General features: G+C 39.1%; 1 protein-coding gene across 3 annotated transcripts in view; it reads left to right on the forward strand.

The window, feature by feature from the left end:
• Positions 1-26797, forward strand: part of TMEM245 (transmembrane protein 245) — a 67949-nt gene that overhangs the window by 34489 nt on the left and 6663 nt on the right. For 2 of the 3 annotated variants that reach the window (XM_048938824.1, XM_048938826.1), the window contains 3 exons: positions 486-617; positions 6219-6341; positions 10069-10214. In XM_048938824.1, the coding sequence (XP_048794781.1) occupies positions 486-617; positions 6219-6341; positions 10069-10214 (401 nt within the window). Of the gene's footprint in view, positions 1-485; positions 618-6218; positions 6342-10068; positions 10215-14031; positions 18496-26797 lie in introns of those variants that run through there. The other variant, XM_048938827.1, reaches the window with a different exon arrangement.

Genomic DNA, 26797 nt, shown 5'->3' on the forward strand with positions numbered 1-26797 from the left:
GTAGCTTTTGAATGAGTGAATGTTTCCAATGGAAGACACAATGTGAGAAAAATAGTTCTTCTTGTGTCTTCTTTTATTATTCTTTATGGATTGCACTAGAAGAAGTTATGTGTTGCCATCAGCAAATTATGTATGCAGTAACTGAAATTGTTACTTCTTTGTTCTCTGCTTTCCTAAAGAGCAAAATAGATACCACTGTCTTTGTCAAGCTGTCACACTAATGTTTAAGTGAGATGCATTAGTACAATATAACTGTAATTACATCAGATAATTAACTATAGTTTTTTTGTCAGCTTTTATTTTTCCAGTTATACAGCAAAATACTTCCTTGGTTCCAGTGATTTTTGAAGATGTCAGTTAAAGCATACCTAACAGTTTAGGTACACAGAGGACGTGTTATAAGAAATTCTTAGTCTTTGGCTTTTCATGTTTGTCTTAATTATTCAAATATATGGTACCTTTATATCTTTGTCTCTCTCTTTAAGAATGTAACGCATTCTGGAAGACACAAAGGACACAAATGGCACATAAACCGTCAGAACAGCTGGCTTGGAGATATTCTGGACTGGCAAGATGTTGCTTCATTTGTTCATGATAACATTGAAACATTTCTTTCGGTAGGTATTGTTTGCCCTTTTTACCAATTTGGTCTTGTTTTAATTCCTACTCCTCTTGCTAAGGATATGGCATGCAGGTACATGGAAACTCTGGTAGAGTTTATAAGTGCCTTTGCAGTAATTTTTGTCTTCCTTTGGAAGTATTCATACTATAAGGAAGAATTAATTGTGATGAAAAGCTCCTGATTTCAGTGTCTTCACTGATATCTCCTTCTCTAGAGTTATTCAGGTTATCCCAGACATTTTCCTGCTCAACCTACTGTAGGGAGCTTGCTTTTAGCACAGGGGTAGGGCTTGGAAGGGATCTTTGGAGATCATCAACTCCTGTGATTCTGTGGTTCTGTGATTCTGTGATATGAGCTTCAAACCTATTCCTAGTTGAGATTGTTGTAGTATTACCTGTGTCACCTGCAAGTTGCTTTAAATTCTTCATATTCTGTAGTTTACTTTTCTGTTTCTTAGAGATCATTTGTTTGGAATTGTTCTTACTTCATCTGTCTGTTCTAGGAATTTGTTGCATGCCAAGTATGGCCCCAAGTATGCCGAGTATTTGGGCCCCTCACTGCAAGAAAAATATTGAGGCCCTGGAACGTGTTCAAAGGAGGGCAACAAAGCTGGTGAGGGGTCTGGAACACAGGCCATATGAGGAGAGGCTGAAGGAGCTGGGAATGTTCAGCCTGGAGAAGAGGAGGCTCAGGGGAGACCTCATTGCTCTCTATAACTTCCTGAAGGGAGTTGTAGTGAGCTGGGGGTCGGCCTCTTCTCTCGTGTCATTAGTGATAGGACCAGAGGGAATGGCTTCAAGCTACGGCAGGGGATGATTCAGGCTGGACATGAGGAAGTATTACTTTTCAGAAAGGGTGGTCAGGCACTGGAATGGACTGCCCAGGGAGGTGGTGGAATCACCGACCCTGGGGGTGTTCAAGGAAAGGCTGGATGTTGTGTTGAGGGACATGGTTTAGTGGGAGCTATTGGGAATAGGTGAACGGTTGGACTGGGTGATCTTTTAGGTCTTTTCCAACCTTAGTGATTCTATGATTCTATGATTCTATGATTCTATTAGTTTGCTTCAGTGTTATTTTTATGTGAAATGTATGCCAAGTGTAGATTTGGTGGTGTTTAAATTTGTTTTAAATACGTAATCTGTCTGGATTATGAATTAAATATATTGACCAATAAGTTTGTGACATGCATACACAAATATGTAAAATACATATGTAAATGCAAGTGTTGTACAGTCTTTTTTTCCTGAAATTATTATTCGTTTGGTTGATAGCAACTTTATTTCTCTTTTATGAAAGTTCTGTGGGGAATGAAATTAATATTTTACACTGTATGAGTCCCTGGATTAATGCACTGGACCTTTTCACCTTATGAAGAGAAGAAACATGGGAAGTGAAAAGAAGGGAAGCAACTACATTTGTCTAACAAACGATGTTAAGTCTGAAGCGTGTAACGTGCTGTCATTCCCTGGCACAGTTCATCTTTGACCTGAACTATTGTTATGTTTCTCGTAATTGAGAAATATCTAAAGATTAATATTTGTCCATTTTGAAAGAGTGTTAATTATACCTAACTTGAATCTTTTGTGGATGCAGTTTAAGCTATTATTTGCCTTGAGCCAGTTGTTGGTCTTGAGCGATGGGTGTGTGTGCCTTGTTTTCCTTCAACTCCTGTTTAAATGGTTACAGTTTCTATCATTCAAAAAATAAGAAGTGAGTCAAGAAGTTGAGAGGAACTTTTTACAGTAATGAAACCTTTTCAGCTAATACAGAAAATTTGCTGAATTCTTTCTCAAAGTTGACTGTACGTACCTGAAGCAACGTTACAAAAATGTGTAGCAAATCATCATTTAAAATCAGTGTTGCTTTTAGGTAAGAAAGAGTAAGTGAAACAGAACTACGCAACAGGTGCTAGCCATTTCCTTTACCTCATTGCTTCATTGTGCTTAGAAACCATAGTGTGTGTGCATCAGTAGTCTAAGTAGGCTAAAATAATGGAGAAATAGTGAAAAGAGAATAAATATTTAAGTTTGAGGTAGGTCAATATTAAAATTTTTTCTCAATCTAGTATGCTTTATATTATCTTGAAGTTTGGTTTTGGAAATAAAGGAAAAATGCCAGCAGTTGGCTTGCTTTGCTGTTTATGTCCATGAACTCGTTACTAATCATCTGTGGGGAGGCACCTGTCCTTTTTCTCCATACGCATAGATTTGTCATGACAGATTGTAAACCAGTCAGCACTAGTGTATAATGCTAAATCCTGATTTCACTCCTTATTGGGTAGCATTTTCTTTACTGGCTAGCTCATAAAAAAATCCACTGCATAAATATTAGTCCCACTGTTTCAAATGAAAATCAATAAAGATCTGATGTGTATTTGTCCAGACCATTAAGTCTTGACGATGATAAAAATAATCATAGTTCTAACTTAAGTCTGGTATTTGATGGCAAGGTTTTCACTTATCCTTGGATACAACAGAAGCTTACTGCTTCCCAGATTTGTGTTTTGTGAGAGAGTGACAGTCTTTCTCTTGATGCTTAGAAAAGGAGCAGTGAGTTTATAGAACAGCATATTGAACTGGAAAGGATCAATATTTTAAACGATGTGGGGATTTTTTGGAGAATAGTTTGGACAGCTTATTTTTGTTTTGCTGTTTGTTTTTTTTCTTTGGATTTTTTTCTTGCACTTTTGTGGATATTGTTGTTTAGTAAGGTTCTTTGTTTCCTTTAGGTTTTGGTTATGCTTTACAGTCTGGAGGGGTTTGTAAGTGTCTTGGCTATAATTGAAACTATAGGATGTTTCTGCTTTTGAGCACTTAAAATTAGTGTTAACCTGTAATTCTTAAGCATACAGCAAGATGTAAATTCCTGAAACTGCTTCAACGTTGTTTTTAAACACAGACTATTGAAAGTGGTAACTGTGCAGCTATATGCTGTGCAGCAGGAATATGCAGCTATAGGGAGGCTTCCTTCACTTCTAAAAAGAATAAGTTTATACTGCTCGCATGTAATGCGTACCTATGCATAGACTGTGGCTAGAGCTTGCCATAGAATAACTCTTGCTAGTCCCATGACTTTCTGAAATATTTCAGAGTAGTACTGATCACTGTATGTTCTTTTAAAACACAGCTGTTAGACCATGTCATCTTGCAATTATAAGCAGATAAGCTCTTTCCCATTTATGGAAATAATAGGAAGTGTTCTTCTTGAAAAAGAGGAGTAACTGCTAGGTGTAAAACTTAACAAATAAAATAAAATTAAAAAGTTTCACTTCCCATAGTGGAAGAACCTTTAATATTAGAGTTGAAAGCATACAGTTAAATCACTGGTATACCTGTGCAGGGGAATTAGTGGCATTCATTTTGTCCGTAACAGTATGCACTGATTCAGGAGTTGAACTGTGATTATCAGATAAAAGCACAGAAGACTTCTGTACTTCCCTCAAAACGTGCTTGTTTGTTGTAGTACCTCTAGTAGCTTTAGTTTGATGTAGGTAGATCTTATCATTTTGAAGCAATTTGCCATATAAACATTAAATTGCCTTAAGATTTAATATAAAGGTAAGCTTTTCCAAATCATCATTTTCCTTTCTCAATAGCTTTGGTTTTTCCAAGGGTGTTTCCTGATGTGTTTACTCATTGAATTTTTTCAGTATTAAGTAGAAGCAGTAGAGTACTAAACTGTTCTTCCAGTGATGTATTTCCAGGGTGGATTTGTTCTGTCCTATTCTCAGTTTAGGGGAGAGTAGGTTCTCTCATCCGCCTCAAATTTTTGACCTCACACTGTATCCTGAGATGAGAATCCTTTCTCAGTTGCTTATTTTTCCATCTGTAACTTTTACTCCATTTCTGTAATATTTGAAACCTTGAAAAAGCAAATTGTTGCTGACCAAATCTGTGAATGATCACTTAAAACTCCCTCAATGTTATATGAGAAATTGCTCATGTCTCCTTAAATTGATCTTGCTTCTTTCACAAGAGTATTCATCATTCTACCAGCAGTTTTTCATTCAGAGATTTCTCAGACAGGAAGACAGAAGACCTTCCATTAAAACATATACAGAAAGCTTTAGCTCAGTTAGGCTTTTCTGTCTGTTCCTTTAGCAGTGACTGATAAATGTATATTCCAAATCGAGTTGGACTGATATCCAATTTCAGATGCTCAATTTTGTATTGTAATGTTTTCTCATATTGTAACGTTATTTTCTGTCCCTCAGATTTTCTTCTAGTAATTACATAAGCATATAACTAATACCATCTGTTCTTCATAATGATTCCAGTCCCATGCATTCATTTTAGTAAGAGAAGTTTAGGAATCAAACATCACTGTGAAATCAGAAGTGTAAGGGCTTGTGTTTTGCTTTTTTACTGTTAGCTGATTTTTTGAGTGCTTTTTGATAACATATTCAGCAAAGTGTCTGCAGTGTCTGTTTTCTCATGAGACATTTTGAAATAAGTAATTGTGAATTTATGTTAGGGGGAACTTACTCTACAGATGAATACAGTCTCAAAACATGTCCTTGCTTTCATAGGTCAAACTGAAGATCACTGAGAGGCACTATTTGTGCATATTTCAAAGTATGTGCTAGTGGTAACTTAGCTCAGCAGCTCTGATGAATGACTCTACATAACAAGAAAGTTCTTATAGAAGAAATGTTCTCAGTATTGATTGAACCACCTGATACCTGCATTTGAATTAATTGCAGTTGTTTACTCCAGATTCTGAGCTCCTTAGCTTAAAATTTGTAGTGAAACTGTTACACAGCTATAGCCTATGCTGAGGAGTTTACTATCCTGAAAGAAAACCTCCCAGCCAGATAATCCATTCCCTGAAGTTACTGACGTAATTAGCTTGTTGCATGTGCATCCAGACATAAACTAATTTGGCTATACTGGATATCCTTTATTTAAAGGCATATCTCAAAACTACTCTGTAGTATCTGTAATTAATAAGCAGTTTCCCAAGCCCCTAAAAGATTTAATAGGTTGTCCTGCATTGATTGATTAGTTTTCCATAACTACTTGACTAATTATTGCATCCCTGTGCAAAATCATCTCCTGTATAGTTGTCTACCAGACATTATGAAAATTATGCAACTTATTTACATACATCTAATACAAATATATTGAAGTAGTAATTGTATTACTTGATTTGAAGCTGCCTTCAGCTTCATTTCTACTTTGTGATTTTCTTTGTGCTTTAGCATTTCCACTTTGGAAATGCTTTTGAGTTTTCTCTCCCAAGATGCGATCTACTTTCGATTGGTGGTGACACAGATCACAGTAAACAATGTCACATAGTCTAGATTTTATGCAGTTTTACATGATGAAATTATTTTGAGCACTGGAAGAAGAATTCCCCAAAACTTTGTAAATATCTACCTAGGGTCTTGTCTTTGGCCAGTTAAATGTTACCTGTTGCAATATGGGGGTAAGGGAAGATGATTTTATTTTATTTATTTATTTATTTTTTTAATATATAAATGTCTTTTTTTTTTTTTTTTTTGTATGACTTGATGGAGAATGACTCTGAATGCAATTCTGTATGTTAACTAATTCAGTCTGGTGCTTGATTTTTGCACTCCTTGCTTTTTTTCTAGATCCTGGAGTCTCTCTGGATAGTGATGAGTCGGAATGTGAGCCTCTTGTTCACTACAGTTACAACATTGGTGACGATCCTTTTCCATAGTGGGACAGCTCTTCTCAATTTTGTGCTTTCAGTGGTAAGTACTATGTTATGTGTTTATATGACTGGTTTTACTGAAGGGACCTAATTGCACATACTGTAACATTGAAAATCAAACCTAAAGCGTTCTCTAACGTTACCGAATTGAGATGTTGCAACCTTCAAATCAGTTATTCAGGGAACATCCTAGGCAAAGGAACCCTAAATCCACACTGTAATTTCCATGTTGAGGACAGGGCAGTCTTCCCATCGTTCTATTCATTGAAAGCTCTTTGTTTCTGGCCATGTAGATATTGAGCTGTAACTTGTTATACCCAAAATTACTGCTGAAATCTTATGGCATATTCTTGTAAGCATATCCTTAAACAAAGTAATGCCTTTAGAAGAGGGGAAAAAATAGGTTAAATGGAACTTTGCTGAAAGCTTATGAACATCTTGATCTCAGTGTGTGATATTAAGAACTCTGACCTACAACTTATTCCATTTTAACTAAATAAATACAGATCTTGAAGGCCTCACTGAAATCCACGTCCTAGTTACTAGTTCAACACTGAAAAACGTTTGTTACAAAAACAGATGTTTTGCCAGTTTAACTTCACTACCGTCGTGATGCTTGTTCAGGAAAGGAGGCCTTTCTAGACAGTGTTGTAAAATCAAAGTAATGTTTAACGATATTTCAAGGCAGTTGTGTGAGTTCTTTTCAATATTTAAGAAAGAACAAATAGCAGCAAGACTTAATTTAATGACTGCCTGAAACTAAAGAGAATCACTATTGTTGTTTTCTAATTACCTCTTCTTTAGTTAGTGAGGAGAACAGCAAGATTGCATGGCAGTGTTTCATTTCTTCCTTCATTTATAGCTTCACCTGTGGTGATGCATTGGAAATGGTATCTGAGACAAAGGATAAATTCAAATTGCGGATCATCTTAATGCAGTCATTGCTCAGATGCAAAATTTAACATCAGCTGTCCAGTGGCTTTTATCATATTCATTATATGCTGCTCTTTTAAAGACTGGATGCCCTAAAGCCTACTCAGTTTCCTCTACTTGAGTTGTGGGCTGAATCTGAGTAACAGTCCCTTTCGGATCTCTGAAATTTACAAGACAACATATTCTGTAAAATAAGCTTCATTTTATGAGCTTATTAGGAAAATATAAACATACAATCCCCTATGTATAGACTACTCTTAACATGTGATTTCACTCATTCTTCACTTCAACCCATGAGGTTTCTAATTCACAAATTTTCAGCTTCGTAAATTGCAACTTAAACTCAAATCTACAGTAGCTAGCAACACATATCTGTGAGCAATATAGTTATCTCACCAGCACGGAGTGGTCATGCTTCCTCCTCTGTAATGTTGCAGGTGTCCCCTCTGTCACACCAGGAAGGATGAGGGCCTTAGCCTTTCTGGTTAGAATATGCCTAAAATATTAGAGACCTTGTCAAACAGATGTGAACATTTTCAAATGCCTGTAGAGGTAGAGGAGGGACATACAGTTTTACTGCTGAATGTTCTACTGAAACCATTTTAAGAAAAGTCAGCGAGCTGCTCATGTTAAATTATATTCTGTGGCTGCTCCTTCTTGTCATTTCAGTACTTCTGTGCTAAAGCCAGTACATTTATCTACCAAAAACTGATCTAAAATTAATTTTATTTTGTCTGATGCTTTTACATGCATCTTGTCTTAAAAAGGTTTGAGTTAAGTTTCCTATCTTTTCATAGCTTTTAGTTTGCTTTAACGCAATTTTATTCTACTGCTGTTCATCCCAGATGCCTTCTTTGGGTTGTGCAGTTGAAGTGGGTCTGTCTGTATTGGTGATCCATTGCTCCTTCAGGAAGCAGGTTTCTTTCGTGGACACTAGGAAAGAATAACTTTTCCTGTCAGTACTGGTGCTGTGCTTGTTGACACTTTAACTGATCTCCAGCTCTTGTTCATTGCCTGCCTTAAATTAGGTTTTCTTCTCACATCATAGATAATCAAGCTTTGTCTGACTGCTGCTGTTAATTTCCTCATTCCCTGAATGCACTAAGCCACTCAAGGCGTAGCATTCTAAGAATTTAACTGTAGCTGTACTAATAAAACAAGATTTAATTGAGCCATTTTTCAGTGTACTTTTTGTGAGTGTCAAGATGAGAGGATATTGTTCATATAGAAATACACGGCTTTTTCTGTTGCAAGTTTCACTGCCATGAGGATCTGCTGCCGGGTCCCAACTGAAGGAAGACTAACCAATATCTGGGTGCCTCCTTCAGGATAGGGAGTTTTGTAGTTACATAAGAAAACACTGTAGTAGCTCAGGAGAAATGGCATGTCTTACCAAGGAGAAAACAACCATGTTTACAGCATTACTGAGGATGCTGAAACGTGTTTCAGGTTTTAGGTTTTACTTGCAGTTGTAAGAAAATATAGCTGATGTTGTTACTGGTGATCGGTTATTTCCCACTAAATCAGGGCCTGATTCAGTTTGTTTTTTATGATCTCAAAATCAATATTAACAGTATGCTGATCAAATGGGCTGAAATAGTGACTTGCTTTAGTTGATAGATTGATTTATCATCAAGGCCAAAGTTAAATACTCGGGAAGATGAAGTACGGTCCCTGTCTGTACATGATGTTTTGGAAAGAGGTTATATTGGGTGAACAGTTGAATGTGACTTCCAAGTTAAAGGTTATGGTGAGGGGAAAAACAATAACATTTTACTGAGTAGAAATAAATTAGGAACAGAGATGATAAACGGATGGATTTGTTGAGGCTGGTAACTTAACACTGCACGTTATACTGTTTGCATTTTTTTTTTTAACTGAACACGTTCAAAGAGAGTGCAGAGGAAATGCATGAGATGTCTGCAGACAGAATAAAATGTTGAAAGTTAAGAGAATTCTGTTGGTCAGACAATTTGGTTTATGAGAAGATGAGGATTTTATTTATTCCAGCGTGCTGGTAGGCTGAAAATAAGAAAAGTGAGAGTTTTTTTTTAAATCTTGGAGACAGACAAAAGAAGTAAGGCTTGCAGATAAAGCAAATATGAGCCATACTTTACCAGTGGCATATAGTAGAATGGATTTTTTTGTGTTTCAGGTTTTCTATTTCAGGCTGGTTGTATTTTTGTATATTATGTATATTTCTTTAGCTGAAGAAGTTGCTGAGCCCACTGACAGGAAAATAAGTAAAACATTGTGAACTGCGAGATACCAGGAACTAATATGATTTCATGGTATAGTTTGGTCTTTAAATTAAAAGAGTACAACTGCTGTGGCTTCTGCCAAAATTATCTTCAAACTCATAGGAGAGGATACTCAGCCAAATAAAAACTGTGTATGTTCTATTTATGGGTTTTTGGTTAATTTATATCCCATAACCAGCCACACAGTAACTCCCCAAACAACTCAGTTTATTTGGCTTTGTTTGTTTTTAAGAATAGGTGTTACTATTTAGTAATATTGTAATCTGCTGTATAGGTCTTTGCTGGAAAAACAAAAACAGTCTAGATGGTTGATCAATATAGATCAACATCTGGTTGTTTGATCTAGACTTTGACTTTGTGAAGAGGATGAAAAGGGCTAAAAGATGTTTGCTGTTTAGTTAAGTCCTTACTGGAGTAGGAGTGGAATTACTCTTCTAGCTCTTTGTGTTCCAAGCTTGTGGAATAGTAGTTTGTACCTTCTCAGTCAAGTTCACTGTTCTGAAAAATATGTGCATGTTGTAGTTCTTAAAGTATTTATTGTCTTTCAATTTACAACTCCTATTTGTTTTGCAGGTGATTTTCCTGACCACGCTGTTCTACCTATTGAGTTCTAGTGATGAGTACTACAAGCCAGTGAAGTGGGTGATAAGCCTGACGCCTCTGTCTCAACCAGGTCCTTCCTCAAATATAGTTGGCCAATCTGTGGAGGAAGCAATAAGGTATGCTCCTGATCTGTTGCCCTTTCTGGATAATTCTTTAAGAAAAAAAAAAGTGTTCAACTGCAAATACTTGTTACTTACAGCAGCTCATTTTTCAAAGACACGAGTTACTGATCTCCTCTTTTCAAGAATCTAGCATTGATCATTTTCCCACCTTGATTGTTAAGAGCAGTTCGATTGGATTTACCTGAAACAAAAATGTAGAGGTTGATGCTGTAGTGAATGCTAATATGTTATTAAGCAAACTAATCCACTCATCACAGTCCAAACTTATCTGTGAGCGTGGTGACAGCAGCTGTGATGGTGTTAACAGCTAGTATAGCTCTGTATGAGCAGACTCATACAGTAATACAGATGAAATAGAGGACAGTGCTCATTTTGGAGTGAGTTACTTGCAACTATTTTTAGTCTAATCTTGAGGACTGAGTACCCATGTGTAGCTGGACTGTGTGAGATTGGCTCCTGGTGTGCATGTTCCAGTTCAATTTTGTCTGATAGGGACCCAGTTCATAATCTCCTCAAGACTTCTCCACTGTATCTACCAAACTACAGCAGAGTGGAAAAGTGGGGAGCATTATCCTTACCTCACTTGAAACACTATTTTGCTGTACCTGTGGAGTGCATCCACATCATTTCATGCTTAGTTATCTTCTTACGTTACTACCATTCTAAATTACTACAAACTATTACTACTAGTGAAGAAATATTTTTTGTGTTTTTGTATTCTGCAGAGAGGTTTTACAAGAAAGCAATTTTGAGTTGGTACAGTAGTCTTCACCTGTTAGCAGTGTGAAATTCTAACATTAGTAGCATAAATACTTTATGTAAATCCATTTTTTATATCATAGCTCCATTTTGCAAAACACTGATGGACTAGACAAAGCCAACAGTCTCTGTTTTAAGTTCTATACAACTATCTCTCACAGTGTTATATATACAAAACATGAATAGACTTTAAACCATTGATGCATTAAACTCACTGCCTCAAGTTATGCCAGGGTAAGTTTAGGTTGGATATGAGGGAAAACTTCTTTACAGAAGGGGTTGTTGAGCGCTGGAATAGGCTCCTGGGGAGGTGATGATGTGTTTAAAAACCATTTGGATGTGGTGCTCGGGGACATGATTTAGCGGAGGGTTGTTAGGGTTAGGGTAGTACAGTTAGGTTGTGGTTGGACTCGATGATCTTTAAGGTCTTTTCCACCCTGAGCAATTCTATGATATTATGTACCACACAAGTGAATGTTGTTTTTTGTTACTGAAGTTAAGCTATTTCTAGGTATGCTGTGCAATTAAAGGTTAGATCATGTAAGACGCTGAACAGTGATAGTGCTTTAGCAGTTTGAAATGAAGGAGCAGCCTAGGTATGAGGACTGCTCCGAAAGCAATACCTCCTATTTTATTATGTTGGCCCACAATGTCAGAGGCAGATGTTGGTGATAAGGCAGTAGAGGTTGAACATTCCCACCAGTATTCCATTATATTTTGTTGCTGTGTGACAGATGGCAGCAGAGGGGCAGTCTAGCAGAATGGCGTCTGACATGGAAGTGTATATGAAGCAAAGATGCGTCACTGAATTCCTCATGTAGAAAAAAATTGTGCCCATTGACATTCATCAACGATTGCTGAACATTGATGGAAACCATAAAGTGGACATGAGCACAGTGAGATGGCTAGTGGAGTGTTTCAGCAGGGGTAACAGTGACATGAAAGACAAGCCGTGTTCCAGATGGCCGTGCAGATATTTATGAGCAGGCTCTTGCTCGTCACTTGCAAAAATGCACTGTGACTGTGTTGAAAAATAGTGTTTTGTAGCTGAGAATTTGCTCTAGCAAATAGTGTTGCTGTGCTCTTCATCGTAGTTTCCATGGAAATAAATAGGAGGCATTACTTTTGGAGAGACCTCCATGGAAAAAAACAAATAATAATTCTGCCAGAGAATTATCAGCCGTTCTCTTGAGAAACTGCTGTTGAGTTTTCATTGATCATGTGGTTAACATCTCTGTTTTTCTGAAAGGTGTTGGCAGATTTATAAGCTGAAAGTTCCTTGTCTCACAAATTGTTCTTTTTACTGTGTCTCTGGGTGGATGGGAACATTGTCAAAAAATAGATTGTAACTTCCCTAGGCGAGGGTATTCTGCAAAGAAGATTGTATTAAAGGGGATTTAAGGTTATGGGTCTGTTACACAGATGACCAAAGATATTTGTCAGTGCTGAGAATTGGTGGGAAGAAAAAAAAGATGTTAGAGAAGCAGAAAGAAAAGGAGCAGGAAAGAGTGTACATCAGTAATTGATAATGTGATGGGAGGTAAGGTCTGCAGAATGTGGGATATGAAGCTACTTTTCACGTGTTTTTATTTTTAAAAAACTGAGAGGGTGCTGAGTCTGTGTGTTCACCAGCGTAACTTGAATCAGTCTCTTGTATTTTTTCATTTGGAGTGGGTTGTGCTTGATACCTTATATGAATTATTTGAAGAGCTTCTGAGAATTTTTGTTTTTATTCCTTTTTTTTTTTTTTTAAACTTTTTTTTAGTTTTACCAAATTATTTTTCATAATTCTTCTGGATTAGCTTGTATTCCACTGAATACTTAATGTTATTTTCAGTATGTAGATGAAGGTTGTAACCAGCAGTTTTCTGTGTGGATGCATGCAGAATTTAGAATTATAGAGCCAGATTCATCCTCCAAAACTCTCAAGTCCTTTTTGCAGGACTGATTTGTTTGCCATTGCGAAAAGCAGTTGCCACTGGAGGTCTATTCTTTTGTTAGAACGTAGCAGCTATCCTTTCTTCCTTTTTAAGATTAGTTGTTGTTAGAGGTGTAGGATCCTAATAATGGCTTGTTCAGGTCATGTAGAAAAGCCATACAAATGTGTACGTAATGCTTGGTGGTAGGTTGGGAACAAGGGGCTGCATTTGTATTATGAATTACCAAACAATTAGCCCTTTGTAGTTGTTTTCCTCATTAGGCTCTGATAACGTTACACAAATGTGAATACAGTCTCAAAATACTTGTGTGTTTGATCTGATTTAGTCAAAAGTCAACAACTCTTCAGCTCCATCACTATCCAACAGGACATAGCACACGCACAGAGCTAGAAGTGCATGTAACTAGTCCACTGTGAGGGACCAGGGATACTCCTGTAAATTCTGTTGCTTTGTGTCCTTTCCTATCTGTCTCCAATCTAAGGTTAGGGAAAAGCTGGGAAATCAGGAAATAATTTCTATAGCTTGAAGCATCGCTGAGCTTTGAGTTATTACCTAGCAAGCACCGGATCAAACCAAGATCTTTTCCATGGCAGTATGTCTCTTTAGAGGTGCGTTGCAATTTCATCTTTCTATTAAGTACCTGTAGATTTTAGAATTACTTTTCTAATTCCTTTGGTGATGAATTTGCAAAAAACAGTAATAATTGTCCAGTGACACGGATTGAACTGTGTATCATTTGGCTAAGAACAGCTTTCCTGCTTATTTTGAGCAAGATGGTGAATCTGTCTGTTTCTGCCACAATGCCTCAAGCACCAAATTCCTGCTTGAGTAGTGGAAGTGGTAGAAAGACAAAAAGATGCATCTCTAAGAATTTTGCAAAAGTTGTGAAGATAGGGGAAGTCTGTGAGATAAAATGCAGAAGCAGTGTTGGAGAGACTCTTAGAGGTCTCCAGTCCAGGCTCCTGCTCAAAGCAACCCTAGTCAAATCAGATTGCTTGAGGACTTGTTCAGTCCGGTTGGAACACCTTGAAGGACAGATTCTCTACATCCTCTCTGGGCACCTGTTGTGTGTTTGAGCAACCTCATGGTTACATTTTTTTCCTTTTATTTAGCTGGGAATCTTCATCTGCCATACCAGCATGGGCCTGGTGCCGCTCGTCCTTACACAACAGAGCACCTCTGAGAAGACTCAAGCTTCATCTTCCAGTAGTCAGCTTTAGTCAGCAATCAGGTCCTCTCCTAAGCCTCATCATCTTCATGCTGATCAAAAGCGTTCCTTCAGCATGCCCTGTATGCCACATACCCAGCCTTTCACCGTCTGGAAAGTCCTCATGTCACATGCATCAATATATTTCCTGTACCAAGGAGACCAAAAGGAGATGCAGGAGTCCAGGTGCAGAAAGTACCAAGTAAGAGAGGAGAGCGTATTTTCTGTTCTGTTTACCATTACCTGGAAATACCATTTCCTGGAAATACTATTTCCTGGAAATTACCATTAGGAAAGAATTCCTAATGAATCATCTTGAACAGACCTTAATGCTGCACTCTAGCACTCCGTCCTACCTGACTTGAAGTCCTCTGCTTCTCCAGAGGAACAGTTCTAACTTTTTTCACTGATCTGCTGCTGTTCTTTCTGTGCCTGCACAGAGAGTGTGGCCTTGTTTTCAAGCATCCACTGAATAGCCTCGTAATCCTCAAGCTGAGACACCCCCACCTCCAGGACCCAAGGCCTATAGTGGGGCCCTCTTGTCTCCCACACTCAGCTGCTGAAAGGAGGCCAAGTTCACATTTGTCTGCTTTCTTGGGAATCCATGCAGAAGAGATGCTACCTCTTCATGAGAGATAGGGATGGGAAAGGAGGCTATCCTGCAGGCAAGCCTGCAAGGTGTTAATGGATAGCCCAGCTCATTTGTCTGGGGACTACACACAGATGATATAGTGGTGGGCACCTGAGCCTTTTAGTGATGTTGCTGTGAGCACACCAAAGGGAGCCCTGGCATGCTGGTATTGTGTCAGGTTGGCTGTTTTGGACACGGATTCACCTCTATTGCTTTTTTTATCTGGAGCTCAATCTACTTCCATTGGTTCTTCATCTGGAGATGAAGGGACTCCACAGTAGTGGTCACAGAGCTGGCTGTTGCTTGAAGGCCTCAGACTTGCTTCAGGGAGATTTAGACTGGATGTTAGGAAATACTACTTTTCTGAAAGAGTGGTCAAGCACTGGAATGGGCTGCCCAGGGAGGTGGTGGAGTCACCAACCCTGGAGGTGTTCAAGGAATGTTTGGATTTTGTGTTGAGGGACGTGGTTTAGTGAGTACTGTTGGTGATAGGTGGATGTTTGGACTGTGGATGATCTTGAAGGTCTTTTCTAACCTTGGTGATTCTCTGATTCTGTGACTCTCTTCTTCATCTTCTTCTTCCACATCGTCCTCTTCAAACTCCTTGGTTCCACGGATACTTCTTGTTCCCACATAAAAGTGGGCAGCCGTTACTCCAAGTCCTCTTGGTTTTGACTATCATTAGCTATTGCCAGGGGCCTGGAAGCTCATGAATGTTGGACAAGCTGTAGGCATGAAGGTGATAAGAGCCCAAAACAGAAGTTGTTTGGTGGTGGTCATTGTGACAGTGACCCCCCACACATGGCAAGACATAACTGTTGGGAGTGGTGTTTTGTGGCTTGAAAGATGCCCTTTGTGTGGAAGGAGGAAGAGGGTTAGAAAGTCTGAGTGCCCCTTTCCTGAAGATAGTTTCTCTGTGTTGTTTTGCTTGACAGAGACAAAGGCTACTCCTTGGGCGCAAGGACTGCCTTTGTGTCTTGTCTTCATCTTCAAGCACCCGCTGGGTAGCCTTCTTATCTTCAGGCTGAGACACCCCTGTCTCCAGGACCCAAGGCCTATAGTGGCGTGTGAGGGAGGCTTCCTGTCACTGTTGGAGCTGCCAAGAGGAAGCCAGATTCACATCTGTCTGCCTTCTTGGGAATCCATGCAGAAGAGATGCTACCTCTTCATGAGAGACAGGGATGGGGAAGAAAGCTATCCTGCAGGCAAGCCTGCAGATGTTAATGGATGGCCCAGCTAATTTGTCTGGAGACTGCACGCAGATGGTATAGTGATGGGCACCTGAACCTTTTAATGATGCTTCTGTAAGCACACCAAAGGGAGCCCTGGCATGCTGGTATTGTGTCAGGTTGGCTGTTTTGGACACAGATTCACCTCTATTGCTTTTTTATCTGGAGCTCAATCTACTTCCATTGGTTCTTCATCTGGAGGCGGATACATCTCCATGGGCTCCACAGCAGTGGTGACAACACTGGCCATTTATCAAAGGTGTGCTCTTCATCCTCCTCCTCCTCCACTGTGGGCCTCCTCCATCTCTTTTGTTCCAGGAACCACTTCTCTTCATTCCCGTATAAAAGTGAGGAGTTGCTGCCCCAAGTCCTTTTCGTTCCAGTCATCACTGGCAATTGCCTGTGGCCTGGAAGCTCAGTGAGTGGTGGGACAGACACAGAGTTTTTATAGGATCTGAAACAAAGGATGGGATAGTGGTGACTACTGTGACATTAGGAAAATTCTGTGATGTCCACTGTGATGGAGGGAATGGTGCTGGGTGGCCTGAAAGATGCCCTTTGTGTGAAGAGGAGGATGGTTGGAGGGGCTGAAGGCCCTTTTCCCAGGATGGCTCCTTAGTGCTATTTGGCTTGCCACAGAAGAAGGCTGCCCATCAGGCACAGGGACAGCCCTCCACCTCTGCTGCTGTGCTCTGTCCTTGATCCCCCTCCTCATCCCGTGTTTGGGATGCATGTACCACAAGATGGTAGCAGCAGTGTTTCTGGAGTGTCTGCCATTACCCTGCTGCTGCTGACCCAGCTCTCTGCAAGTGTTGCAGCTCCCTCTATTTGGCAGAAGCTAGAGGATGAAGCACCCAGGTGACCCACGAGCAGGAGACAGAGGCACAGCTGGTCTGTGCAAGGTCTTCCAGCGGTCTGTAAAGGTGCTGCTGAGCCCTTTTTTGCTGTCCCCTTCTCCTGCCTCTCCTTGGAGCGTGAAAGTGCCATGCCTTGTGTCCTGAGCCCTGAGGGAGAGGGGAGGGGTGGACCTTCCCTGGGCTGCTGTGCACTGTTTCTGTTGGCAGCACTTTCAGTCAGAGTTAGGAACATGATTTACTTTAGGAATGTGAGACCCAATAAGACTGGTTTATTGGATTTAGATATTTTTGTTTTCAGTGTTTGACAGTGAATTGTGTTGAGGCTTAGAGGAAATTACCTGCACATAACAGATTGTGAGATTTACTTTCCTCAAAAAGCTTCTGTAAAATTAAGTTAGTTTGTAAGTCACCCAGCTCCCATGTAAGCAGGAAAATTATGTCCTTCAAACTTCAACCCTGAAAGAAGGAGGTGGTGCTTCTGTCTGGACTTTATTTTAAAGTAGCAACTCTCCAATTCACAGGTCTCCTAAGTAGTAGCATGCACACCTTTGCCTGAACCATTTTCCTTTCCCTGAGCAGCATGTCGTTCTCTTCCTGAATGCACCATACCCTTCTTCCCTGAAGCTCCCATTCTGCTTGCTCTGGTGGAGATATTGCACATTACTAAGTTGCATGTTGTCACGGCCTCAGTGCAATTTAGTGTGTGCGATACTTTCACATGAGTGCATGCACACGGGTATGGCTGTAGCTTAAAGTTTCTGCAGCTTTCAATTTTGGTGGGGCCTAAATTACATCGTAAAATGATCTAAAACCCAGATCAGTATTTTGAGTGATGTCTTGAAATACTTGTTTGTAGAATTTTGGTTTGTACTACTAGGAAGATGAGCACTGTTTTCAATTTGAGAAGGGTTATCATTATTTGCTTCATTTTCTTCATCTGTCATGTGCGCTTCAAATTTGATCAGATTTTTTCATGGACTCAATAAATTTTCTTAAAATCTCAGGCATTTCTAAAGAAGGAAGTATTTCAGTCCGGAAGTAATCGCATTCTTAATTGAAATTTACCAAAAAGCCAAAGGGAGATTTGATATGAAGATAACCTGTGTACCTGGATAGCTGAAATAGAAGCTTAAAATCCTTAAGACTCTATTTCTTAACATCTAGAGTGGTCAGAAGTGAGGAGAAAAAGAAAAGTAACTGTTTAAAAGTACCTGGCTTATTTACTGTGGCATCAAGGCAGTAATGATGAAGAAAATGAAATGGTGATACAATTCCCACAGAAAACAATAATCTTCCAGCATGTTATGCTAATGCTTAGAGAAGCTAAAGTGTCTTTATTTTATTGCAACATTAATAATGTCTTTCGGAGTAATTTTTCAAAGCCAACTGTTAACTGATTGTGTTTTGACTGAATTTCTGCATGCGTTCTGTGTTTCTTAGTAACAGGAGTATCTCTTGCAAAAATCTGTTTTGTCATTAAAAGGATCCTACTGAAATAAGCTCTACTTAACGGTGTGTGTCAAGGGATGAGAATAGATCTAAAAATGATTCTGCTTTAACTAAATGATTTCCTTGTCTAAAACTGTGGGAGTAACAGATTTCTCAAAAAATTGATGGAGGAAAGGAAACCCATTGAGTTATTGGGGGGGGGGAAAGTGATATTATCTTTAAATCCAGAAGAGATGCTGTTCTGTTTCTGTATGTTTGTAGAACAAGCTGACAGTAATTATAATCTGATTATCCTACTGGGATAGATAGCAGTTTTTATCTGCTGAGAGTTTTGACTCACTCATACCACAATTTTGAATACTCTTAAATATTGTCCTATAAGCAAGAAATAAAAATAAATTACATGTCTTTTCTTGTATTTCCTTTTTATGTGTTCCTAATGCTTGTTCTCATTAAGTACAGCTGTCTGTTCTTTTACATACACACGATTTTAAATAATTATTCAAGGAAAAACACAAAGGAAAAAAATAAAGGAATCGTTTTGCTCCTGCTTAACTGTTACTTGTTTTATTTCCAAAAACACATCCAAAACTGTAAAAAAATTATTTTACACACATAATTTGGGCCGAACGCATCACATAATCTGTAGAAATTTTACAGTGTTTTAGGCGTAATTCATGGGATTATGTAGATGTACAGTCTGATACTAGAAGTAAAGCAGTTCTTTTTTCTAGACTGGGCAGGCTGCAATACTGTATTTTCAAGCACGTTGGCTAGATATTGAAGAGCTTCCTTTTTTGTATTGGGCAGTGTCATCATTCTGACATTTGCTTCTTCCATTTTCCAGATGGTGTATTCTGAATGCTCCAAACATATTTATTTTAATGTGTTTTTGTAGTTTGTGGTTCTGTGACTGTCCGGTCTATTTAAGTCTGAAGATATCTATAAGCAAGCAGAGGGAATCTGTTACTGTGTGTGTATGTGTGTGTTTAAACTCTTGCATTTGCACACAACCTTTAAGAATAATGTAACTGCATAGCATCTTAGATATTAATCCTTTAATTTTGTCTTGCACAAAGTAATCAGATTTTAACTATACAGTAATACATGCACACTGCTTTTTTTCCACACCAGAAATTAAAAACAAACAAACAAAAAAACAGATTACTTGCGTGTTGTAACTTTTATTAGGCATCTCTAGGAGTGAAGTGCTACTATGATAATTATTTTTTTGGTGTAATGTACTGCAGGTTTCCGTGCTTGCATATTTAATAGTTCTTTATCTCTGCATTTAAGGCTGCAGTATGTATTATTGTAGCCTAGGACAGATTTCTGCTGTTTAGCTTAAAAATTCATTGTAATACAGAAAAGAAGAAAGCATTAAAATTGCTGTATATTGTCAGGATTTCCTGACACTTTTTAACATTAACTTTTGCCTTTCTGCTTTATTGTCATTTTAGGTTGAATTACTAGGTTAATCTATTATTTATTCTCTACATAAGCAGTCAGAATACTTGCTTTAATGCTTCTGATTCAGAAGTTCATAATGGTAGTAATCAGAGCAGACTAGAAGGAAGTGTCTTAATATAAGACTGGAGCTGATCTTGATCTTTTTATACTGAGTCCAGTTGGCCATTTCTCTCATGCATTAAACTTCTGAAGCTAAAAGAGGTGTCTAAAATGATTAAATTCTTTCAAGTTGTGGGGTGAGTAATCAATGTGCAGTGCCAGCAAGTGCTAACTGCTAAGAAAGGCTTGAGTAAGGTTAAAGGAAGCCTGTGCAGGTAAGCAATTAACGAGGGCCACTGGAAATGAGAAAGTACTTGGAAAAAACTGAAATTCTAGCTAAATGGATAAAACTCTGGCAGATGGAAATAGAATCGTTAAGGTTGGAAAATACCTCTTAAGTTCATCTCATCCAGCCACCAATCCATCCCTACCCTGTCCCTCAGTGCCACATTCCACTGTTCTCTAACACCTCCAGGGATGGTGACTCCACCACCTTCCTGGGCAGCCTGTGCCACTGCCTCACTGTGCTTTCTGAGGAGAAACTGTTCCTAATAGCCAGCCTGAACCTCCCGTGGCACAACTGTGAGGCTGTTACCTCTCATCCTGACTGTTACCTGGGAGAAGAGACTGACCCTCACCTCTATACAACCCCCTTTCAGGCAGTTCTAGAGAGTGATGAGGTCTCCCCTGCGCCTCCTCTTCTCCAAATAAGCCAAAAAATGGTGGGGTGTGGGAAAAGAGTTTGATTCATGCATGCATCAAGACTTGGAAGTGCTCAGAGGGCCTGGGGCTGGTGAGGGGTAGGCAAAGAGTACACAGCGGTAACAAGATTTATGTGGGCTTTTGTTGAATGATGCTGCATTGTTTATTGTGAAGATAAGAGGAGGAAGTCACCTTGTAAAACCATTCTTAGATGGGAACAGCAGAAGAGTCTCTCAGAAATCAGAATGGCTGTAGATGGTGTTGTGACAGGAGTGTACAAAGTGAGCAGTAGCAAATTGCTAAGAATGTATGCTATGCAGCGCTGAAAGATGGAATTAAAAAGGGGAACTGAAGAAGTACAGACAGAATTCAGTGCCACCAGGATTGTTGTGCTTTAACCCCAGCAGGTGGCTCAGTAGCACACAGCTCTATGCTCAGCCCCTCCCTGGAGGTGGGGAGAAAGTAGGAAACGTAAACCTGTGAGAAGTCCTGGGCTGAGATGACAGTGTTCAGGGTGAAGTGGAAGCTTCATGCTCAAGCAAAGCAGAACAAGGAATTCCCTTGATACTTCCCATCCAGTGGCCCAAGACCTAAGCTGAAGGACCTATGCTTTGTTCAAGACTGTATGTCTTTATCTGATTAGTGGGATGTCTAGAACCCCCTATATTAGATTCAGTTCCTCTCCTTTTTTATTTTTATGTTGCATCATTCCTACGGAGAAATTTATTTCAACAGCAGAATTGTTAAAATCATCTCATAGAGTTGTCTATGAAAATCATTTGCACATTTATATTGCTCCAGAAATGAAACTCTGTCAAAAAAACACTTACTGCCACTTCTGCTTTATTCGCAGCTGGAGTCTATCTTGCCACTTGTTTTCATGTGTAATTTGAAGCTGAAAAATAATGAGGATTTTTTTGTCTCCCTAAGAGAGCAGAGCCCTTAAACAGATACAAAAATGGGCTTAAGAGTATTTTGTGAAAAGACTTCTTTCAGTCCTGGCACTCAAGAATGAATTTGACTTTTTCTAATATTCTTTACTTGGGGTATTCTAATCACTGTAAACCATTTTATGGCTTGCCATATGTTTTGTTAGGTATTTAGAGAAACTCTAATTCTTGCAAACATTTTTCTTAAGCAAATGCCACTTCTGTCCAACTTTTAGTCCCTTATAATAGTAACTAGCATAGCTGTCTTCTGAAGTTACCAAATTCTTTCTGTAACCTTTTTAGAAAGTCTGATTTTCATCATTTCAACCCATGCATTCTTCTTTCCTCCAATGCTCTGGGAAGATGGAGAAAAGGGAATTCAGAGGTCAAAACTGAGAATGCTCTGAGTTGAGACTTGAGGCATGCACTGCATCCCAGGAGCTTTCATCTTGTTTCCTTCAAACTGGGATTATTGCAGCAGAAGTTTGAAAAGTTTGGAGATCTTCATATGGGAGCCAGTTCACATGTAACTAATGGAGAACAGGCCTTACGTGTAGGCTCTGTGAAGTGCACCTGGATTCACCTGTGTATTTTAGGAGACCAGCGTACATGTAACGTAAACTGCAGTAGAAGCAAAGGGAAAGCTGTGGACTTTACAATAAATCAGTAAAAATGAACGACCAGAATTCTGTGAGAACTTCTACGCCTGCCCCCCTCTAAACCCATACATTGGTCTCATTTTCCCTTGTGAAATTTAAAAGCAGTTCCTTTGTTTTTCGGTGAAATAAAGTTTAGGCCAATTATGCAGAAGCATCTGACAACTTGACAGAAGTTAATTCATTTATAATCTCAATAATGTGAAGCGTGACTCATGTTCCTCTGATTTATTTTTTCCCCCCAGTTTTACCTACTTTTCAGAACTCTATAAAAACACCTATGTCTAAGTGTGCCTTACACTAAGTTGCCTGAAGTGCTTGTAAAGTAGGTGTTGGCAGATGATAACTCTTGTAGCTGGAGCGGCTCATCCAAATGCAGTACCTGTATGAGATGTGAACTGTAATTGGATTTTCTGATTTCTGAAACGTAGAATTATTTTTATGTATGAAAGGGATCTGTGTGTGTGCCCAAAGGTGCTAAGAACCAAAATTTCTTTATTTACTGTCCTAGTTTCATCAGGAAGTTACTCTTTGTACAGATGGTAATAAATTCATTCAGCGTTGGGCACTCGCATGCCACAGGTATCCCAGATGCAAAATAGTGAAAATGCGCTGTTTGTAAACGTTCTGTTCAGCGTTTTAAGCTGCCATAACCCTGAGGTCAAATGAATGTGAATTTCTAGAGTCTTCAAAATGCAATTCTTAGTGTTCCTGATAGCAGTGAAAAACATGAGTCTTGAAGAGACTTTGGAGTTCCCCCGAGCCACAGGGTTGGATCCACTTTTTTTCTGCAACTGAGGGAGGAGGCAGGCATAAAGAAATAGAGAAGGAGAATGAAATCAAATGCAGTCTCCTCTCACTTTGCACTTCACCGCTGGCACCTCACAGGTCTTCTGCACTGAGTGATGCCTTCTCTTTTTAGTTTATTAGTTTGATGCAAGGATCTGGAGAGATGCCATACTGTACTAGCTGGAGAGATACATACTATGGCCTTTTAGAGATAAATACTTCTTGCCAGCCATGAGCATGCATTGCAGACCTGCTGTGACATATTATATGGGCATGTGGATTTGTGCCTCGTATCACAGCAGCTAGCACCTTACTCTAGCTTGGTGTTGAAAGCTCAGAGGTGGACAGCCCTGACTTACACGTGAAGAAGTTTAAACCAACATCTAACTGAAGCGTTTCTTTTTCTAGTTCAGATATCCTCCTTCTTGTCCAACCCACAGTGGGGAAGAAGCAGCATTTACTTCATCATTGCAGCTGTCTTTGGTATCTTTTGTCCTTTCCTCAGATTTTCCTCTCTGGTGATATCTTTGCTCAGAGATCATCTGTTCTGGACTGCCCATCATTCTTTCTGCTTTTCACCGTAGATTGCACCCATGCATTTTTCTTGAAGCATTAGTAAGTCAGTCTGGACAGCAGTCTCAGAGCTGATGCCTGGACATTGCTAAGTAAAATTGGTACTAGAGATGTGTCTCAAAGACAATCCTAGTGTATGTGCAGGTCATACAGTGTTTCCTGTTTTTGCATTAATGTGATATTGACTTGCTTGTAATCTATTGCAATCATTAGCTCTGGTGATATAGATACATACATATGTGATATATACATAGAGCTACTGGTGATTTCCATTTACTGCACTCTTTTTTATTTTTGCTGCTGAAATATGCTATTTTTTTTCATTGTTTCAGCTGCATTTTTTTTTAAGGTGACCTTTTCAGGTCCACTTTGATTTGTGATCTGTGCCCATAAATTACCACAGCTCCTCCCATCTTTGCAGAATGGTTTACAAACTTCAGTAACTAATGAAGGTTGCAGAATGACATCAGGTTCAGCCATAGCTGTTGTCTGGAATTAACTTTTCAGTTATTTCGCTGCTGCTGCATCTGTGGGTTGTGGATTTACAGTGTAAAATTTTCCTACAAACTGCATGATTATGTCAGCAGAAACCATGTCTGAAATGGAATTTAGACTTGAATAAAATCTATCTGAAGATAAAAATGAAGCTTGCCTGAACTGAAAAGTTCAGAAAAAGTGCCTGGATGGAAAGGCAGAATTAGTTTTAGTCTTGGATTGGTTTTGAATAGTTCTGTAGCTGTTCCTTGACATGGTTAAATTCACAGCAATTCTTTTGGGCCATTGGGATAATTTTCCTGTTTATTTGTTTATTTGTAATTAGAATAATAAGAGACTGCCCACTCTTTTTCTGAGGTCTCTGGAGGAAAACCTGAAGTGACTGATTGTTTCAAGGTTTTTCAGATATCTGTCAGGACTTTGCATTGTGTCCTGTATGGTGAAATGTATTTTAGAGCCATGCTCATGGAAGTTAAGGCCTTGTTTCTTCTTCTACCTTACAGGAAATGTTTTTACAGGCAAAATAAGGAGATACTTCAAGGGCAGCCTTAAAGCATATTTAATAACTGAAATGTATTTGTGCCACAACTCCTGTTTGAAAGGAAAAGGATTTACTTGAGGATTTAATTACAGTGTGCTGATATCTGAGTTCTCATCAGTGCTATTAAATATTTAGATTTAATATTTTCTTCTGACAACACAAATTTTTCTGGCTTTGTTGTTTTGTTTTGGTGTTTGTTTTTTTTTTTTTCCTCTTTTTTTTCTTTTTGGTTGCTTGATTTGCTTTTGGAAGAATGTGGAAAACTGTATTAAAAGAATACACTTTTGCATCACCAATGAGGGATTTCAGTGATCGTGTCGTAACCAACCTTCTTTGTATCAGGCAGGTGTTTCTGTGGGACAGACCTAAGATTTAAGAGACGACAGGGCTGTGGAGGTTGGCTGGACAAAAGCATAAGGGAACAAATGTATCCTTACTGCAGCCAGAAGTGTTTTTGCTGCAGTCTCGTGATCAGTGCAGCTCAGCTTGCACTTCATCGCACCAGCTACCTTGCGTTTTCCATGGCCAAAAGCTCCATTGAAACTGTTCATCTTTTGAGCTCTTACAATCCAGCCATTTTTTGATAGCCTCTGAAGGAGCATAAATGTCACAGAAAACACAGAAAAATCAGACTTTTGAGCAGCTGAAGTGTGAGTTTTTAGTGCAAATTCACACTGAGCATTCTTTCTGTGGTTTTGGGTTTTGGGATCTTTCTCTCCTTGATAGTTCTTACTACACCAGAAGCTTGCTTCGTGTATGACTAAAATGTGAAGTATTTCACTAGTCAAAACGTGCAGATTATATGTGCATATAGGTGTGTAACTTCCCATTGTGATGTTATTGAAGCTTTTTCAATCTGTGAGGTATTCTGGCTGTCTTTGCTGAGGCCTCACAAATGCGTAAGCACTTCTTCTCTATCATCTTCAAGTACTGGGTCTGTTATTTCAAGTAATTGCTTAAGGCTTTCTTTTTCTTTTCCCACCTTTGTTTTTTTTTTTGCTGGGAAAATGGCTGACAGCAGCTGTTTCTTGTTAGTCTATCAAGAGAATCTCACATTCTAAGACCATGTGGATTTGTAGGGCTTATTATGCACTCCTAAATTCCAGTGGATGAATTTTAAACAAGGTAATTTGGTTCAGCATTCACTTGGGAATCTATGCATGCTTTTAGGTGGGAAAGAGTTGCAAAAAATTATGCACTGTTCCTGGGGCTAATAATGAGAATACAGCCCAAAGATGCCAATCTTGGAATTCTTGCTGATGGCTGAAAAAGAAGATTCTATTTGGTGGTTGGGAAGCAGGGAAGGTTTTATCAATTCAACAAAGGATTGAAATTGTGTTCTTAGGGGTGGTTGTTTCCAGAAGGGGCTGTTTCCCAGGCAGACTGTTTTTGCTCAAGGTGCAGTGACAATCTTCTAGCTTATGATCTGACTTCATCACTTCTGTTGTGTTAAATGTAAGATGGGAACTTAACATCAGCCAACTACATTTGTGGCTGCTAGGAAGGATGTGTGTGACACCTCTAGGGCAGTGATGTCCCGTTGGATGCTCCAACGGAGGGGTTCAAGGCCAGGTTGGATGCAGCCCTGGGCAGCCTGGTCTAGTATTTGATATGGAGATTGGTGGCCCTGCCTGCAGCAGGGGGGTTGGAGATTCATGATCCTTGAGGTCCCTTCCAACTCAAGCCATTCTGTGATTCTGTGTAACTTTTATGACTTCTTTGAGGGAAGGAACTTAGAGATAACAGAGGGACTTTAGTTACTTAGATCCAAGCTGGAATAGTGTTTTCAAGAGAGGCAGTGTCTTTCTCAATAGGAGTGAAAAATGAGCATAATACAATGGTGAGATATTTGAGTTTTCGGTTACAGAATATTTCACTTTAGTGAATGTGCCAGCGCTGTAAAAATGACACAGCACTGAGCTGCCTGCTTGCTGTCTCATGAAGCTATGCTGATACTTAACAGAGGAATACTTCATTTTGTGGCCAGCAAGTTGGATGTAAGTTCACCAGGAGTTAATTACATCGCAAGGCTTTTTATTTTCTTTTCAGTAGTGTGACATAGTAAGCAGCCTAAAATCTAGGAATATAAAGATGGTGAGGCTCAAGACCAGTAATAAATGCCAAGTGCTCGGTTATTTCCATGTGGAAAACTGTGTATATGAGTAAGAAAGTGAGAGCTTAGGCAGCCTGTACCACTTCTGGGTCCTTTGTTTTATTCCAACGAGAGTGAGCAGGTATAGAAATACAAGAAGATAAAGAAAATGAATTGAGAGATAGAAATAGAAAAGGACAAAGAAAAAGTAGCTCATAA

Source organism: Lagopus muta, chromosome 3, assembly GCF_023343835.1.
Source record: "Lagopus muta isolate bLagMut1 chromosome 3, bLagMut1 primary, whole genome shotgun sequence".
In the NCBI taxonomy this organism is placed as follows: Eukaryota; Metazoa; Chordata; class Aves; order Galliformes; family Phasianidae; genus Lagopus; species Lagopus muta.